This window comes from Amblyomma mixtum, chromosome 3 (assembly GCF_055824585.1).
Source record: "Amblyomma mixtum isolate Tamu chromosome 3, ASM5582458v1, whole genome shotgun sequence".
Classification (NCBI taxonomy): Eukaryota; Metazoa; Arthropoda; class Arachnida; order Ixodida; family Ixodidae; genus Amblyomma; species Amblyomma mixtum.
In genome coordinates, this window is record NC_143014.1 from 305,646,428 (window position 1) to 305,666,110 (window position 19,683).

A 19,683-nucleotide genomic window follows, 5' to 3' on the forward strand; every position below is an offset into this window, starting at 1 on the left:
GGCGCCTGGGACTCGCAAGCCCCGCCGGTGACTGTGTTTGAAACAGCGCGACATGCCGATTTAGTAGGCATCGCTGCACCGCTGCGCCGGTGGGGTATACGAAGACTCGCCGCGATCATCACTATGGCACGCTTTGCATAGTTACCACAGCCGGAGTTAAGAAACAACCGCAGATGAGAAAATGAGGGGAGTAAAAAGGAGCCTCTAGAAGAAAAGACAAATTTCGCAGACAACAGTAGGTCTGCGTGCACAGCCTTACGAAGAATGCGATGTACACAAATAAGGCTTGCGAGAGCTAATGAGGAATAAGAACTGAAATAAACCGGCGGGTAAAAGAACAATGCTATCGTATTTCTTCCGCATCAATCCAACCGATCGCCCCTAAGTTTTTTTTAGCTCTTGAAAGGGCTCAGTGACCAGGATGTCACTGCTGTCAGTGGAATTAGGATACCTGAAAATATATGACGGTCTGTACACTTCGAACCCCGTCATTGTTTTGTCAGAAATTTTGTTACGGCTCGCAAAGTGGCCACGGCCACCAATCATGTGCGAACCGCACTACATTCCATCCAAAGGTTGAAGATTTTCCTGCTTTCGGCGTCGTGTGACGCAGAACTGTTGCAATATTGCACTTCATCATGCCGATAAGATGTTACAGCTGTACTCGGTGAGAAACTGCAGCTCCTACCACAGCCAGATTTGTGTGACAAGCATAGGCCGGGAATGATTCAGAGCGAGTGTCAGAGCTTCGACTACAAGCGGCGTTGACGGCAGTGAAACGACGCAGTCGGAGAAAACGACTGAACAATGTCAAAATACAAAATATTTTGTAGTATTACCGGAATGGCAGATTTTTCTGTTGTTTTGCAATATTTTTCTGTGGTACTGTAGCTTTTCTGTCGTGCATTTCTGTAGTAACTGCACAGAATTCTCTTACAACAAGTTCTTGGTAATAAAATATATAAAATCGCTTGTGACAACAGAAATTTTTGTTATCTTTTCCGACTGCGGGTCCTCGGAATTTGAGCAAGAAATACCGAAAACGGCTGACAGGCGTATCTTCCCGGCGGAAGAAAACACTGAAGTGGTTTTACAGACTAGGTATCTATCCGGACCACGCAAAGCCCGTTCTCGTAATTTTTATTTTTCGCACGTTGCACTTCGAACTAAACAATATCATCACTGACGACACCTCAACGATAACGTTCTGAACACGCGCATGCAAAACGGTTGACAAATCCACGTGCTGTTGTCACTCGAACCCCCTGAATATGTGCGGCTTCATAAAACGCGTAAACTGCGGTTGTATTTCAGATCTGAAAACGTGCTCTTCCATCGGAAGCGGACAGGCGACATTGAGGTCAAGCCGCCTCAGCATTTACGAAAGGGCTACAGGGTTAACACACGCACATATGCACTCACACACACACATACGTACACACTCGCGCACGAACGCACGCACCGACCCGCACACATACACACACACACACACACACACACACACACACACACCAGCACACGCTTTTAAGCATGAAATGCTTTTAGCTCCCGTTGTCGGCATTGTGGTGACGTCACGCCGAGACCGAGAGCCATCATCCGGGCACTGAAATCCACTCATCCGGGCACTGAATTCCACTCATCCGGGCTCTGAAACGAGAACATCCGGGCACCGTACGAGACTTAACGAGATTCAACGAGACTCTCTAAGCCCTCCTACGGGACCAGCATACAAGCGCCGGTTGCTCTCCAAACGAGTCACAAAAAATAACTGCTGCCAGTGTCTTCTCAATGTTTATCAAGATATCAGTCGAGCTGTGCATTTGATAATGCACGGAATTATAATTTCCGATTTCTAATAACGCGTGGAAAAAGCACATACATGCCACAATACACTTCGTTGTCATACGTGATCTGTTAGGGGCTTTGAGAGAAGGCCGCTTAAAGAAAGAGGGCGAGAAGGGCTTTCGGCGGAAAACTTTCGCTCCCTCCCCAAGGATGGCGCTGCGGTCCCACACTCACGCATGTAAAAGACCGGCCGCTTGGCCTTCAAGCCCTTTCCCCCTCTGGCAGGCAGACGTATACACGCTCGTGGAGTATTCGAACGCGCTGCATATACATTCTTGTCAGGCCTGCGTCTCGTCGTGTCCGCGTACGCTTCTGCATCGTCCTGGATTTCAATGCCGCCACCGTCACAGCTGCTTAAGTTGAGCAATGGAGCCTGTGTTAGGCCCGTAAACATTTCATGCTTACTCTACTCTCGGTTACGGGAGAGGCGCATTTTTTTTTCTGACGCGTCGCGTGTACGAGTTGAGAGGGGAAAGGAGGAGCATCATTTTTAATCGTCGATGTCTACGGTTTTAGTGAAACCAGCTTAAATTTTTTTCGCGATATAGGGGCTCCGGGGCGAGTTCCGGCGCGGATAGCCGTCGTCCAAGAGCGCCTGCGGCGAGATAACTCACCGAGGGCCGTGTAGCACGCTGGTCTCCGATTTCCACCCCCTGCGATTCACGGACAGCAAGCATAACGACAGCCAGCCAGGGCAACCTTGAGCGCATCGACTACCGCTGTACCGCTTCGGCACAGAATACGAGGTCGCCGACCTCGTTGCACCGACCGCGGCAAGGCGCTACGTTGACGAGTCCAGGATTCCTCTACGACATGCTCGACGGGTTATCGGAACAGGCTAAGAATCCGTGGTGGAGCGCATATGATGGCGAAGCCCGGCCGTCAACTTCACAACAACCCAGACAACACCAAACATCCTGAGGACGTCCTCAAAAGATACAAACGTCCTCACGATTTTTGACTGTGTCTTTAGGACGTCCTGAGGACGCTGCCTAGTCGAGGGTCCTAGAAATGTCATCTGGAGGACCTAATGAGGACGCAGTTACAAACAGACCCTTTTTTTGATTGCAGTTGTTCCTGCAGCTATATGTAATTATTGCGGTAATTAAAGCACGGTCATTATTGCGGTAACTAAAGCGCACAGGTGAATTCTTGACAAATTCGCGCGGCTAAACCGCCTGTTTTTCCCTTTTGTGCGAGAGCGCAACGGCATCGAGTTGGGCAGCGCTGTGCGCTACGTGAAGATTTCTCTGCCGCACAGCGACGCGTGAACACGACGTCGCAGCGCAGGCGCAAGCAGGCAGGCGGGGTGCTTTTCTTCGTACGCGAATGCGCGAGCAGCGGAAAAGTGCACCGAGGCTCCGGAAACGAAATGATTTTCTTTCAGTGTCTGTTTTGCAGCAATCGAGAGTTGGTTGCGTATACTGTATGTAGCATTGTGTTTGCTTAACCAGTAAATTAGAAAACTGTTATACTTTAGAACCTTTCCGGATCTGTCGTTTACCACGGCATATCTTTGCGGTACCCATGAGCGCCTTGCGTCACCGCCACATGGAGGAAGGAAAATTGTTTTTCCTTCCTCCATGCACGCCACCTTTCAATCAGCCAAGTCAAGTCTCTTCAAGCCAAGCCAAGCCAGGGCATAGGAATCTGCATTTTCCTTCCTCCAAGGCGAAGTAGCGCACTGAAAAAGTCATGGAGGCGACGCTTACAAACAAAGGTGAGATGCTTGACGTTATGTCTTAAATTTTTTTTGATAGGAAAACTTGCGAACTTAGTAGTCACCACGATAGGCAAAACTGCTTGTCGCCTGCGCTTGTTTCTTTGGCATTCGCCGTTTTCTTTGTTTTTTTTTGTTAAAAATGACATCACATTCGCGCCATTTTTAAGCCAGACCGCCAGACAAGTTCAAAATGGCTGAAAGTTCTGATCGACAGTTCCGCCGGGAGAGGAAACGGCGTGTTGACGCGTGTCTTCAGCTGTTGAACCTGGAGCAAAATCAAATACTAGGAGGGCCATCCACTTCGCGTCAACTGGAGACCCCTGCAACGTGCGTTGTGCGTGATTTGCCTAGAGCTCCTACATCACGCGAGCCTGGTGCGAACAAGCGCTTGTCAAGCGATCTTGGGGCAGGCAGTACTTATGGTGTGTCATCCGACAGTGACGAGCACTATTGTGTCGAGGCAGCCTGCTCGTCATGCTCTGACAGTGATTATGACTCGGCGTGGGTCTGGGAAGCTGCAGAAAGCCCCGGCGTGGACGGTGTTGAAGGAGGCATTCCTCCTGCATCCTTCTCCAACGACGGCGCTTCCACGGAGGACGGCATAGGTGATGCTAGTGATGACATCACAAAATTTAGGCAGAAGCTGCAGATTTGGGCAGTGCAATCGCAGTCATCTCACGCCGCGGTGACATCGCTGCTGAAAGTTCTTCGGACACATGCATGTTTTTCTTCTCTGCCGTCATCTGCAAGAGCCCTACTTCAGACTCCAAAGAAATCTGCAGGAATTTTGGAGCGTGCAGGAGGAAAATATCGTCATTTCGGTATTGAAGTCGGATTGAGGTGGCTGCTGCTCAACTGTGGCGAGTTGCCTGCAGAACTGAGCCTCAGTTTCAACATTGATGGCCTGCCAGTCTCAAAAAGCTCTAAAGGACAGTTTTGGACTATCCTTGGCCGGGTCAACAAATCAGTGAGAAAGTGCCATTTGTTGTAACTGTCTTCTTTGGCAACAGCAAACCACACAGTGCAAATGAATTTCTGCGGGACTTTGTGGACGAGCTGAAATGTCTCATGTCTACAGGCATAACATTTGGCATATTGACAGTTGCTGTAAGGCTCCATTCCATAGTCTCTGATGCTCCTGCTAAAGCTTTTGTGATGTATATTAGAAGCCACACAGGCTACTATAGTTGTCCAAAATGTACTTTAAAAGGAGAATATTGTGAAGGTAGAGTGTGCTTTCCAAGTGCTCCTAGACAACTACGAACAAATGACAGCTTTCGCGCAAAAACACAGGAGCAGCACCACACTGGTGAAACAGTTATCGAAGAACTACCTATAGACATCATAAAATGTGTGCCATTCGATTATATGCACCTTGTATGTCTAGGTGTAACACGCAAGCTACTGCTGTTATGGACCCGTGGTCCAAAAGAAGTCAGGGTAGGCAGCAAAGTCTGTAGTGAGATTTCAGAGAGAAATACAAACTTAGCTGAGTTTGTGCCTTGTGACTTCAACAGGAAGCCAAGGGGCCTGTCAGAGTTAGATAGATGGAAAGCAACAGAACTTCGCTTCTTTTTGTTGTATGCAGGACCTATTGTTTTGCAATCAGTAATTCCCCCAGAGATGTATAAAAATTTCCTTGCTTTGCATGTAGCCATACGTGTACTGTCAAGCAGTGCTGCTACAGCAAATGAAGTTAAGTATGCAGAAGACCTGCTGAGTTTTTTTATTAGCAGCTTTATTAAGGTCTATGGTCAACAGCATGCCTCACATAATGTGCATGGGCTGTACCATCTAGCTGCTGATGTGTTGCACCTAGGGCCCCTAGATGCTTGGAGTGCATTTCCATTTGAAAATTATATGTCTTCTTTAAAGCGCATGCTCCGGAAGCCAGAATGCCCTCTTGAACAGCTGTGTAACAGGTTGGCAGAGCATGGCACAGTTTTCACTGGCAACGTGAAGGCAACAAGTTACCCGCTTTTCACGTCAGAGCATGAGACAGGGCCGCTCATTGATCCTTGCCAAGGGCCACAATTTTTTAAAGCAACATTACCAGGCAATCTTGTGCTTGCAGCTGACAAGAAAAATAACTGTTGCACACTTCTAGATGGGTCTGTTATTTTGATTGAAAACTTTGCTCATTTTCCATCTGGTGACCCATGTGTCATTGGAAGAAAGTTTCGCCAGTGCAGAGACCTGTACACTTCGCCTTGTCCATCCTCGATGCTCGGTATATGCATAGTTTCGCAGCCTTCTAGCCTGTCGTCCTGGCCTCTTCACAGCATTGCCAAAAAATGCCTAAAAGTGCTTTTTAAGAGAGAGAATGTTGTTTTTCCTCTCCTCCACTCTTGAGCATTTGCCTAGATTACACACAGTGTCTGATTTGGCTGTCTTGTTTTTACACCTCATGTGGCACAAGTGTGCATATTGTTGGCACTACATAGCAGACAGTTCTCCATGGATGGAGTGGGAGTCGGGAAATGAGGCAAGGGGACAGTCTGATGGTTTTGTGGTACTGAAAATTGCTGGAAAAAAACAGTAACCTCGAATTTGCTGATGATGCAGCTATGCTAATTTAAGGGATGAAATGTAGTATAAGCTTGAGGGTCTGTACAGGCATAGTGCTACAGTTTGCTTAAATTGGTTTGGTTGGTTTATGGGGTTTAACGTCCCAAAGCGACTGAGGCTATGAGAGACGCCGTAGTGAAGGGCTCCGGAAATTTCGACCACCTGGGGTTCTTTAACGTGCACTGACATCGCACAGTACACGGGCCGCTAGAATTTCTCCTCCAAAGAAATTCCAGCCGCCGCGGCCGGGATCGAACCCGCGTCTTTTGGGTCAGCAGCCGAGCACCATAGCCACTGAGCCACCGCGGCGGCACAGTTTGCTTAAGTTTAAAGGAATAAAATGTAATTCAATTTTCTGGAGTTGAAGATGGGTGGTGAGGTATCGTAATAGTGGTAGTATGCCTTTGCAATGTAGAGGTGAATTACCCAGATCATGAGCGAAATTAAGCACATTAGGAGTAGCTTTGAAAGCATTTCACAGCACAGCCACATACATATTCAATGAAAAAAAAAAAGGCTCCATTAGAGTAAGAGTGGAGTCCAAGACAGTGACAACACTTCTGGGTACATTTTTGGGTATGTTATCTAAGAGATTTGGTAACGATGCAAGACAGCATTTAGAAAGTGCTAAAGATGATGTTTTGCTGAAGGGTGTAACGAATTCTGTAGCTGTGTTGTTTGCTGATGTCTTTTTATTATTGAATGGCAAATCTCTGTATTTGTTCTATTTTTGTGCTTGTAAAATAAATTTTTTGACTTCATCATTCTAGAGCCAGTTATACTTGTGAGGCTTTGCTATGTTTTGCATACTACTGAACATTTGCATAAGAAATTATGGTACATGCATGTATGTTTCTTTTTTATAAGGTGATCACTACGTTGTAGTGAAGTTTCCAGAAGAGGACGATGCAGTTGCATTAATTCACAAACGATGGATATCAAGAAAAGGATTTTGTTTGTGGCCCCCAGAGATGAGGCATGTTGAGAGCCTTGTTAAGGCTGGAGCAACACCGGGCCCAGACTGGAAAGAACTGCCATGTACAACTGTGCAAGCCTTTGGTAAAATTGATTATTGTGTTTGATTTTATGTTCATGCATTGTAGCTGGCTGTAATGTTTAAATTACTTGCTCTTATACTTAGCCTTTCATAAACAAATTATCTTATTTACTTGTAATGCAAAACTTTACTGAAATAGAAATCTGCCATTATGCATTGTGTTACAGTAGATTATTACAACTAAGCATTCATTATTTATAACTGAGTCTATCATGTACCTGGACATAAGTATCAAACGTATTTGTATCTATGCCAACCTATTTTTTTTCCCCCTTTAGTGTGCACCCACAAAGTCTGCCCTATTGCTCTGTTCATGCACCCCTTGCTTGCTTCTTTCATTATGCAGCCGCGAAGACGATCCTTGAAATACATTTGTTTTTGTTTATTTTTTAATTTTTGGGCCTGTGTAGTTGATCCTCACATTATAATCACAGTCGTTAAATTTGAGTAGCTGCAATTCTGTAGTCAGTGCGTTGTAGGAATTCTGATAAATTAGCCAATTTTGTGCACGACCATTTGGTAAGAATAAAAAAAAAGACATTTTTGCTCTCTATGACAGTAATTTCAACAGCCACCTATCGTTTTTTGCCTTAATGCCCTTCCAGTTGTGACATCAATTAGTTTTCTTTTCACTAGTGATTTCTGGGTACAGCTAATAGAAATAGCAAAACTGTAGTCACAAGAAAAACTAGAAACAGCTGCACATTGTTAGCTAAGTGCCTTGAAAAATATACTGCATGTAACATGCTATGTGCTAAATACTGAAAAGAACTTGGCCTGCCAGTTAAGTTCTTGCCAAGAAGAGATTAGAGCATTTCATTATCACTGTACTCCTTGTATAGGCAACCAGGGCCAAGTAAATTGTATGTGGCAAATGTTCAGCACATTTCAGTGGGTAATGGTTATTTTTATATTTTTCAGTTTTAGAAATATGTGCCATTTAAACGTGCGGCAGTCAAACCCAGTTGTAACAGTATTAAGGTGCTGAGGTGATGGCATCTCTATAGCTGGTAGCAGCAGCAACTGGGTTGCACAGAAAAAAATAAACGCAAACAACTTTCTTTCATGATACTGACGGAAAGTGCTCTACACCATTTATACTTTTAGGCACATATGGTGATGCAAGGCAACGCCTGAGAAGGGCAGAAGACACGTCTGACCTCCAAAGTGAAGATGACCTCGGGAGGGGAAGGAGGAAAAAAACAGCCAGACATTTGGAATGCTCAGATACGGATGATGATGAGCTGAACCTGCCAAAGCCACCACAAGTTATGATGAAAAGTAAGAGTTCATAGCTCTTTTTTTTTTTGCAATCTTACACTTGAGGGGCAAAGGTTCTGTATCCTATGTCTTAACTGTTAATATAAAGATTCTGCACAAATCTATAGTGATCTGGTAGTGCAGACAAAGTTTGAGATTGATGATCCATTTTTTCTCGAGGAAAAGTTTTTTGCCATGTGCACTTTGAAGTAACAGTCATTATCTTGTGCTCGTCAACCGTTTTTCATTTCATAAACTTCCAAGCATGGCATGCACTAAAGAATTCAAAGTGAAAAGCTGTGAACCAAAACAAAGTTGGAGCTCTCAAACTCTATTTATTGCTCACTTTTGTTTGGGTGAAGAGGCTTAAATGTTGCAACATGTTGTGTGCAGAAAAACTAGACAAGGCTCATAGTGAAAATTCTCTTAGTATAACGGGGGCAAATTCTGATAAATCTTTCATGAACAGTTAAAAGGCTGTGGTTCAGGTTATTTGACATCTTTTATAATGTGAGTACCGAAAATTGCATTTGAGTGGCAGTTCTACTCATTTTGCTGTTATTTTAATTCAAGGAGCGAGAAATGACAGCAATAAAAGGCCTCGAAAGGAACCAACAGGAGCTATGTATTCATCGGACAGCGTTCAACTTCACGGTATGATCTTTTTGTTTGTTACGCAGGCATTATAATGAATATAGAAATCATATGGTCTGTTAATTTGTATTCATGGAGTTTTGGTTCTAGCTTTAAATGTGTTAAAAAGGCACTGGTTATTTGAGCATCACATATTTCAAACACTTCTTGAAGTTTTACAGTTCCATTTATCAAGGGTCAGCTGTATTATTCAAGCAGAAAATTTGTTGTCCTGTGGTATGAACTGCATTACATGAGTAAGGCTTTGGTTACAAGCGAATTAAGAGTAGTGCCATGAAGTCAGTTTGAGCAGGTAGAGCTGTCTCTATACTCTTCTTATGATGGCAGCATCATCACATTACTCATTTGCTTCAAACTAATGCAATTTTTTTGTACTAAGTGCAAAGCAGTTTTAATTGACTGATATAATTTTAAGATTTGTTGCATGCACAGGTTGAAGTCAGTCCGTATATTTAGATATTCATCTATGAATCCAAGCCTAGAAGTTCTCTCGAGCTCAGCAGCTGTTTTTTATTTTTAATTCAAATATATCTTGTATGTACAGATAACAGCCGGGACAGTCAAGAAGATTATTTATCCAGGAGCCCCGGCCAAGGATTGCCGAGCTTTTGTAAGTTGTACATGCTTGGAAGTAATATTGTGCATCAGCTGGTTATAATATAGCACCCTCTTTCTGTTGCATTCCTCAGCTCGCGCTTCCAGCATGCCGCACAGTCGTATCCCAGGCGACCAAAGAGGATACCAGTCACAGTGTAAGTTTACTGCTGCAGTGGCACTTCCAGGTGTACCGTTCCTATGTGAGACTTAATTCTGGTTTCATTATGGTCAGATGACTATGGAAGTCACGAGCCACAGAGGATGCTACCTGCGCACCCGACAAGACCTGGCAATGACCACTTCCATCCAGGTGAGCCTGTGAATGCATTACTTTTTTTGTTTTATAATTAAATTGATGTTTCCACTCCCTGCAGCACATATGTCAAGGCCCAGTGGCCATCATCTGGTGTCAAGCCCTGCTCCAACATACGCCCTTAAATCAGGTAACCAAGAGTGAAATAACGACCTTTCGTCAGTGAACACAAGTGACCCCTGTAGTCGCTTTTGTTTTTGCTAGATATGTGGTCGCACTTTTCTGAAGAAGTAATCTCAATTATAATGAACAGCAAAAGACAGTTCAAGCTCTATTGCAAGTTTCACTCCTCATTTGGGAAGCAGTGAGCATAATCTGGCATATTTAGAATATGCTAATGAATGTTTCGAAAAACCGAATTTTAAGTCAACTGTGGTGCATGAACTCAACTCTTCCTGCCAATAGTACACATATATTACCATCTACATAGCATCTCTATACAGCAGCAGTATATATAGCTTCAAATAAAAGGGTTTTTCAGCTGGCTGTTAGAACAAGTTTTTGTCATTGAGTTCTTCTTAGACTAGCTATGAACAAGTTTTAGAAAATTGTTGCTTTGAAGCAGGTCATTTGCATAAATCAGAGACAGTTCTGAAACTAGAGTAAGTATGCATTTTGTTCACTGTCGATGATTGGAATGAGAAGGAAGATAACTTATTATCATGTCAACTCGCATTGGAAGGAACCATTTTAAATCACCTTGATGTTGGGGCCCAACCACCAGTAAGAATAGTGATAAGTGATATTATCATGAACCTTGCATAATGCAGAAGTTATGATGAAAATGTCCGGCACTTTATTACCGAGCAGTTAAAAACAGCCATATGTATTTATCTATTGCAATACATATCATATTGTATTGCAATGGCTGGATTTTATTTTATCCTCATAAAATTGGTGCCTGGAGCAAAAGTTCAAGCCTGGGTCAAGGAATAGTGTTTGCTCAGAATAGTGAGTTCTGTTGCTGCCATGTTATAGTGTTCCAGTTCACTCTGTTCTTTTTTTTAATTGATTATGCATATATGCTCATCTTTTCAGAATTTGAACAACTTCTCAGAATTAATCAAACTATACTCCTAAGAGTTGAGCAGCAGGGCAAACAGCTACAGGCCATTATGGACAGGCTCAGTGCTGGAACTCACATTTCGTCTGACCTACACGAGGATTTGGTGAAAACTCCATTCACCGATATAGAAGCATTTCTCACATTTGATGCAAGTTTGTCGGGTAGCGAGACATTCAGGACACGACTGGTATGGTGCTTTTTTTTTGCATGTTGTTGAAGCATGAATAGAAAAGGGCTCGTTATTAATGATATATTCATTCCTTACAGCTCCACCAGCTCTCCAGCCTAGGGGGCTCAGCTGTAGGCCCAGCAACAAGAAGAATGCTTGCAGCACTTCTTAGTCTGCAAGTGGCTGTAGAGTACAGCTGGTTAGGACAGAAAGGGAAGCGCAACTTCTCTGCACTCAATGTCACTGACATCATTTGCACTAAGTTACGTTTATGTCATATCTGTGCAGCACTCTAGGGGAACCCTTATGGCTTTTTAAACCTGACGAGGAACTCGCCTACCTTTGCTTCCATTGCTTTCAGCTTGATATGGACGCAAACAGAGGCACGTGGGTGTACAAATTCTCAACAACTGCCCCAATTCTATTAATGAATAGCTGTATTGCATAAGAGTTGTTGAAAGCATTATAGTATGATTAGCCCCATGATAAAGAGGGTAAAGAAAAGAAAGCAGATGCAGCATGCATGAATAGAAGTGCTTGAGAAACCCCATAAAGCACATTGGAACACTCGGTTTGAGAACTTCTCCCATAAGTAAAAAAAAATCCTTTTCTAGATTAAAAAAAAAAAAGTTCAGCACAATATCACAAAGGTGGCATAGTTACGGAGTGGCTTAGAACAAGGTTAGCTGGGTAATGTTTTGGCTTGAAAGAAGCCTTCAGGGTTAAGAATGAAATGAATCATTGAACTGATTCAGTGTTTCATGAAACTCTTGTCAGGTGAACAAGTGACATTTGATAGAAAGGGAAGATGAAAGGAATGCTGTGCGAACAAAGCTATTAAGGCCTAAGTACTGAGGAAATTTTTTTTCTCTTTCCTTGGAAGTGTTATAATTAAGTATTTTATCTCCTGCTGCCGCAGCACATTTCAAAGAAGCTCAGGTCTAGAAATCAATCAGACAGTGCGTATTCTCCACGACTTTCCTTTAGCACACCTCTAGTCCCACCTTAAGCCATTTTGCAAGAGTTTGAAATAAAAAAAAGCAAGACATGCTCTAGCAAGCTTCGCTTGGGCAGTGCTCCTAGCATTATATCTTGAGAGCAGCAATTGGTAACTAAGAAAATAATGCATCTGTTAGCTACAGAAGCAGGAGACACACTTGTAGCTTTGCAAATGAGAAAAAAAGGCCGAGACATGGTTTCTGTAAAGTTCCTTGTTTACTCTTGCGTTTGGCAGCATTTTCAATCAGTGTACTTCTCAGTGATATGCTTTTTAATGCCATGCAGCTTCATATGATTGCGTGAATTTCATTTGGGCATTATGAATCACTGTCATTATGAATGGTTTTTCCAGAGGCAGTGAAGAAATGCTTCAGTGAAGTTAAGAAAAATGACATTGAAAATGTAGTCAAGATTTGGCTAAGACATGCTGCAGAAAAGCTACGCAAACTTCATGTGAAGGAAGCTCATGCTCACAGCACTGGTAAGTTGGACTGTAACTGCTGCTGGAAAAGAAGCAATAGCATGTTATTGCTGTATACCATAAGTATCCAGGAAATATCTTGAAAGCAATGGTAACGCCGTATTGTCTTGCAAGAGATATCTGCCACTTTTCACCAGCTTCCCCTTTCACTTTATGTATTCTCTCTCGAAGATGTTAATACAAAATGAAATGCGGTTAAGAGCAGTTATCGCATCTACTAAGACTATATGAAAAGTTCTGATTATTCTGCAACCAGATCATTTGATTTAAAAAATTGCATGAAAGAGGAGTATCTTTCCAGGTAAAATTGCTTCAACTTGTTTGTGCTGTACTGTAGGAACTTAAATATTACGTGCATGTATTCAACATGCAAAAAATTCTGGCTTTACTAAACAAGAATTCAGGGTGCTGTTAAAGGCATCATATATTTTTCATTGTGGAAATGCTTGTACGTATGTAGTAACATACAAAAAGAATAAGCTGCTAATGTTTGCCTGGAGGTATATTGCTTTTACCAAGATTGATTCTTTTAGGTCAAGACACCGAGCTGCTGCATGATGAAGAATTGGAGTTTTCCGAATGAAGAAGAAAATGAGCATTGAAATAAATATTTATGCAGCATTATTTTTCTGTGTTCCTGCTAGCATTTCCATTCTAACTGAACTGATGCAATGTGGGTTCTACTGAGGTTGCTCAATCACCCGTTGTGACTCTTCCCTTTCCCCAGTGCAGAGTAGCAGGCCAGATATTCAGCTTTCCTGCTGATCTGTCTGCCTTTCCAAGTAATAAACTCGTATATCAGCCAGTTTATTCAGGACAGCCATTATACCTGATCTTTTCTGGTACTGGGTATCATAGAACTTGCAGCCAGTTTCTTGCATTGCATAGTTCGTATGCACGTGGAAATTTGCAGCTTGATTATAGCTTCCAAGTGTTGCATTATATTAGCTTTCTACAGTAGCAGCTGTTACTGTTCTTGTTCTAATAGCAGCTAGGTGCAGCTGCACACGTAATGGAGCATAAATACGAGTAACAGTTCACAATGCTGAGCGTGGACTGCAATGAGGCCTTCAATGTAGTGTCCTCAATATGTACTAAATTAGTCCCTTGTTGCCCTTTCTAGGACATCCTGAGAATGTCCTAAATTCAGACAAATGTCTTGAAAATGTACTACAAAAGGCCTAGGGTGCCCTTTTGAGGATGTTCTCAAAACGTATTGGGGCCGGACAAAACGACTTGTTGAGACCCATTTGAGGATCATTGAAGGACGTCCTGAGGACAACCAAACATCCCAGTGGAGGCATCCTGAGAACATTTTCAGGATGCCTCAGCGTTGTCTGGGAAGTAGCGCATTGTATGACCTGAATAGCGACAAAAATTGCACAAACAGGACGCCTCGCTTCCATAATTTTTCTTGCTGCCTGTCTAAAGGTTTAACTCTTGTATCACTTCATAACGCGAGTATGGCACAAGTATTTTTCGTTTCTTCCGATTGGCGGGTATATAGAAATCCGGCATGTGCGCTTGCCCAAGCTTTATAGCGATGGCAGGTGTTATGGGCGTGTGTATTGAGTTTGACGGCTTAGGGAACACCGTCCGGTCGCACGACCGCCTCCCTCGAGTTTCACGCGTATCATTGGGAAAGCCCTATTATCCTCCTACCTCGTAAAATCCGCCTCTTCGCGAGAAGCATCTGAAAAGGTCGCGAAAGGAAAGGAAAGGCGCATAACTGGCTCCCTGGGTCAGCGGACACCGCAATCGCGCTTTGAGCTACGTGGCGGTTCTGTCCACCGGCAAAAAACAGTGCTTTCGAGCAACAGTCCACGTTTAGCAATTCTTAACCGACAGCCATTTTTTTTTTCTAACGCCTGGCTGCGGCCGAGAGAGCGCAAGGGGTCAAAGAGCGCTGTTGCTGCCCACTCCACTGCTTTTTTGCTCGCAACGCAAGTGTGCGTGTTGAAGCACCGCACCAGTACTAGGCCGACAGCAAGTCGCCGGCAGCGCTGCGCCCGCACGCTGCAGCCTGCGGGCTGGGCACTGGTCCCAAACACTGGGAATCAAGAGCGCCGCGACCAGCGCTCATGCGTGATACCAGAGAGCTGTAGATAAAGTATAGGGAACCCAAGCGCAAGTTCGGTCACGCGACGGCAGCGCCGTGCTTATCCTCTTACGGCGAACCGCGAAATTTCTGGGCGTTGCCGGAGCATCCGCTCTGCTAGCGCGGTGTGCACGTGCGAAGTGGGAATTTCGCGCGGCGGTATTTTCGCGATGACAGAAGTGGTTATGATGAAGCAAAGCTCAGGTACGAAGTGATGTAGTGTCGTGCCCTGCCACAACAGTGCACGGGGCCCTAAAACTATACCGATTGCCGGGAAAGTTGTGCGATGATTTAAAGAACGGCGACAATCGTGGGTCACCGCAGTATCACTTATTTTGCGGAGCTGTTATCTGGATTCCTGCTCTGGCTGTTGGAGTTTGTTTTCATTCCGTCCCTACCAACTCAAGAAGTAAGTAACGGATGGCATGCACGCGACAACGCCGCTAATTATTTCTCGCGTTCGGTACCTTCTGCCTGCAGGATGTGTTGTAAAGATCGACTTACGATTGCGTGCCCAGAGCAACATCGCGCTTTGATACCCCACATTTCATCAGACAAGGCCGTCGCTACTACAGCTCCCTCTCATTTCCCAGTAATCAAGTGCCAAGACGGTGTAATAAGTAGGATGGCAGTTGGTCTAGTGGGGGGGGCGTTTGTTAGCTCATTCGGCTATCTAATATAGATAGCCGAATGAGCTAACAACAATATACAACAGCAAAGAATATATAGTTTTGTGCGTTTTTATTATGAATATTTTCAAAAATTTTGCCGCCTCAACTGCTCGCTCGTTTGCGGTGAAACTGCACACAGAGCTTGCTTATTATGGTAACTTTTGTATAGTAGCAAGTTTTACAACGGTACTTACTTAGTTGGTTCGTGCATAATGAAAAAAAAACGTAATCATCTGCGTAGAGATCGGTGACGCAAAAGCCACAAACGCACTTTTTTCGCTGAAGGGCGACAGTAGCGCCATCTGTTTTCTGCAGTGGAAAGCGTCACGACAAGGCGCCGAGGTGAGTGTTGCAAACAATATCCTTTGAATAGTAAAGACTCCCTAAATCAGTTACATTTTGTTCTGCTCAGTTAGCCGAAAATGTTGGAAGCGCTACAGTTGAAACCAGGTGGGTAAAGCGTTGTGAGGAGGTTGTTATAGTGCCTAGAATATACAGTATAGTCTAGGCACTATAAGGTTGTCTTACACTCGAGCAGAGCCATCTTGTTATTCTCATAGTTGCCGGTACTTATTTGTGGTTCATGCTATAGAAAATTAAGCGATCATTTTCAATATAGCGAGACAGAACGCATTAAAGATAAACCTCTAGAACTTTAAACGTCGAAGAAGGTGCTTAAGCATTACACTTAATTCTTTTATTATTGTAAACATTGAAATATGCAGACGTGTGCCAGAGAACTTAGGAAAGTTTCCTCTTCGTTTCGTGTGCTGTAGCAGTTGTAGGTTACCGAGGGGTGCTAGTTCATTGCTACTTAAAGCGTAGACTGCAGGACAGAATTAAGATACGGCAGTTTAATACGCCGAATACGCACTGCATTACACACCTCTCCGCGCCGTGTGTACTTCGGAATCACTCACTCCCGCCGCTCGGTCCGCGGTCTTTCGCACGAGCGTTGGCTTCTCTGCTGGTTTTGTTTTTCGATGTCTGATTCGGTGCCGGGAAAGTACTGCAGACGCCAGTCGTCTCCGGTGCGCACATTGGTCGAACGTACTTCTTGTGCGCACGTCGGTCGATCGCGTACAAGAAACTGGACACTAGACCCGTCGGCAGCGTTCGCAGCGAATTGCCGGCGCTGAAGCGGACACCCGAAAACACCAGAGCAGTCGGCCGGGCGAGTAAGCCCGCCTTCTCACAAAACCCAAAGAACACTGATAAAAAACAACAGAACACAGAAAACAAAACAGTCCACTCATACGCGCTCGCCTGTCAGTTCCCAGTAGTTGCCGCAGGCACGCACCACGCTTTGACTCCGCGCGACGCGATCTCCCGCTTTGCCTCGCTCTTGCACAGTTTCAGAAGAATGCCGCCATCGTGCATCATATGCAAAACAAGGTGTCAAAAGTGATCGGGCATTTCGCTTCATGTGTGAGTAATGTTCTCTGGAAAATTCATAACGGCACTGTCGCGCGCTTTTTCTCATTTAAGATTTTTTTGTACGCATGCAGCACGCATGACATGCATTAATTCGTGGAGCCTTACGTTTAGTGGTATATATTACAGGCCTGGCATTGACACAGTATATGAATTCTTGAGAACAATAAAAACTTTCTGCAAAAGTGGCTAAGGACTATTACGACACCACTGCCTAGTTACATACAGGGCAGATGATCTGATCAAGACATTTTGAGCAGTCATGCTTTTACAGCAGCCACACCAGGCACTTTTTGAAACCAGATGGAGTGCCAACGATATTCCAAAGGGTACATAGTGAGCAGGTAGGTGCAAATTGTGGCTGCTCTCTGTTTATGTCTAGTAGAAACTGCATTCAGTGTGAAATTTTTTTATGCTTGTTACGAGTGAGTTTTGAAAATTATGCTGAGCCTAGCTACAGGCTTTACAGCCAAATCGTAAGTAAAAAGAGGTAAACTTAACTTTTCAGCAAAACACTAAATATTTAAGTTACAATTAAAAATTTACCAATTGCTATGTCAGTACGAAAGTAAAGGCAGGAATGCAGCATAAAGAAAATCAGGTTCATGATAAATAAAATCCATCATGTATCAGCAGTTCAGAGTGGTGCACTAGATGGCAGGGTGGCAGACACTAGATGGCAGACACAGGAGAGACTGTGGGTCAGGCATGTCTACATTATTACATAGAATTCTTACAGAGGTCGTGGTGTCTCACCAAGTCTGTCTGCGTAGGGTGATAAGTTATAATACAGTGGGTGCCTCAGCTCGTGCAATACTTTACTTCAGGTTGCAAGCACATCTCACAGTGCTATTTCAGGATTGCAGTGTTCGCCACTTATGTCATCACAAAAACGAAAGCAGGTAAGGTTAGGTGAGCAAAAAGGCCAATGCTTCAGGCAACAAAATTTTTATTTCAGGGTATATCTATGCAGGAGCACGCAAGCTCAGAAGCAGGCAGTTCACAGACAATGTCCTCACCCCCCTCACGAGCTCAGTCACCCTTGAGGAAATTCCCACGCTTGCAGGTAAAACACAATGAATTCGAATGCTGGTGTCTCCGGCAATGTCAATGTTCTCACTTCAGGCCATTAGTGCAACATTAGTGTGAAGTTTCTAAAACACACCTTATACGTGTAATGCAAAAATACTGCTAAGGCCACTGAAGTGTTCAGCAAGTACTCACTGATTTATTAGTGTTAAAACAATCTAAATGCAAAGCAGTTGCGTATTTCAGCTTTTACACAGACACTCATGTGCATTTTTGATGGTCTAATTTTTGGTTTTGTGGGGCTTAACATCCAAGAGTGGCACACGCTATGAGGGACACTATTTCTGAAGGGATCTGCCCAAGACGCACAGCTGTGCTATAAATAACAGGCATGATGAAGAGTGCCATGGAACATTTATTCCAACATTGTTCATGCGAAATCATTGCATTATTATTATTGTATTAAGTTGAACACGCTTTTCCTCTCTTAAGCACCAACAATACCGCATCAAAGGAGCCCTGTTAGGTGTTGAACAATTAAGAGCACAGGTCTTGGCAACGTTTCTATTTTTTTCATCTGCATTCTTCGAACATGTGAACAGATGTGCAAGGTATTGAATGCTACAATGTGCATGACTGAGGCATTACTTACATGCTATGATATTTTTATTCCTCTCATGTGTACAAAGTAATGTCAGTGAATTTATAGAAAAAATTAAAGACACGCATTCACAAACATAACTTCTAAAGTTAAATAATTGTCAACTATGAAGCCAGCTGTAACTTTGCAGTGCAGGTAGTATAGTAAGTAATCTCACATGCTTGTGATTGTAAAGATACACTGGTTGTCATTTTTTATACAGAACTTGGCATGAATTTTTAATATGAACGCGAAAGCCTTTAATGCCTCATACTGTCGTTAGCAGACGCGTCGGCAGAAGTGTCGGCAGACGCGTCGGCAGCCGTGTCGACAGACGCGTCAGCAGGACTGTCGACAGACGCGTCGGCAGCCGTGTCGACAGACGCGTCGGCAGGAGTGTCGACAGACGCGTCGGCAGGAGAGTCGACAGACGCGTCGGCAGATTCGTCCACCTTTCGGCGCCACTGCTTAAAAGGCAGGCTTAAAAGGTTCCGGCATGAATAAAGGCGCATCTAGTGAATGCATGGGCTTCATAAATAAAATAAAAGGAGTAAAGTCAAGAAAAGGAAAATAAAAAATAAAAATAAGAAAATGAAGAAAAATAAATACAAAATAAAGATAAGATGTGGAAGTAAAAATAAAAAACAATAAAATTAAGGAAAGGAGCAAAAAATAAATAAAAAACAATATATGAAAAATAAAAAACTATTTAAAAACAAACAGTGCGCCAGGAAACGCTTTCGCCTTGCAGCCCTTTAGAGAGCCAAAGTGCCCCCTGAATTTTTTTTCTAAAGCTCTACGCGAGATAACTGCATTCCAACATTTCTATTTATCGCGCTCTCTGAGTGCGACTCATCTCACACGTCTCTTGCATAAAGTTCTTTCATGTATGTACGCTTCGTTGGCGTTTCGGTGCTTCGTTGCACACAGATTAAACCATTCAGAGCGGAGTCCATTAAAGATTTCGCGTTGTATTCAAACAGAATTCGCATATTGACAGGCAGTGGTAGAAAATGAAAACAGTACGAAATCTGACCACGGGAGAAGACAGGAGGTGACGATGGTTCACACTTTACTAA

At 43.7% G+C, this 19,683-nt stretch overlaps 2 protein-coding genes across 2 annotated transcripts; both read left to right on the forward strand.

Moving 5' to 3' along the window:
* Positions 1–3,212: 3,212 nt before the first annotated feature.
* On the forward strand, positions 3,213–11,548 carry LOC149355474 (uncharacterized). Its single transcript, XM_089576122.1, has 10 exons — positions 3,213–3,565; positions 7,004–7,195; positions 8,301–8,474; positions 9,027–9,107; positions 9,652–9,717; positions 9,797–9,859; positions 9,937–10,014; positions 10,079–10,147; positions 11,056–11,270; positions 11,351–11,548. The coding sequence occupies exons 1-10, from the start codon at positions 3,541–3,543 to the stop codon at positions 11,546–11,548; spliced, it is 1,161 nt and encodes a 386-aa protein (XP_089432248.1). The 5' UTR covers positions 3,213–3,540.
* On the forward strand, positions 4,741–6,209 carry LOC149355475 (uncharacterized). The gene has a single exon (XM_089583812.1). The coding sequence runs from the start codon at positions 4,937–4,939 to the stop codon at positions 5,918–5,920; it is 984 nt and encodes a 327-aa protein (XP_089439938.1). The 5' UTR covers positions 4,741–4,936; the 3' UTR covers positions 5,921–6,209.
* Positions 11,549–19,683: the final 8,135 nt, after the last annotated feature.

What these genes read in the sequence shown, in the direction of transcription:
- LOC149355474 (XM_089576122.1), top strand. Translation starts at nt 3,541, where the DNA reads ATGGAGGCGACGCTTACAAACAAAG. An exon ending in GGCGACGCTTACAAACAAAG is followed by an intron (nt 3,566 to 7,003) that starts GTGAGATGCTTG and finishes CTTTTTTATAAG; the next exon opens with GTGATCACTACGTTGTAGTG. An exon ending in ACCACAAGTTATGATGAAAA is followed by an intron (nt 8,475 to 9,026) that starts GTAAGAGTTCAT and finishes TTTTAATTCAAG; the next exon opens with GAGCGAGAAATGACAGCAAT.
- LOC149355475 (XM_089583812.1), top strand. Translation starts at nt 4,937, where the DNA reads ATGCACCTTGTATGTCTAGGTGTAACACGCAAGCTACTGCTGTTATGG.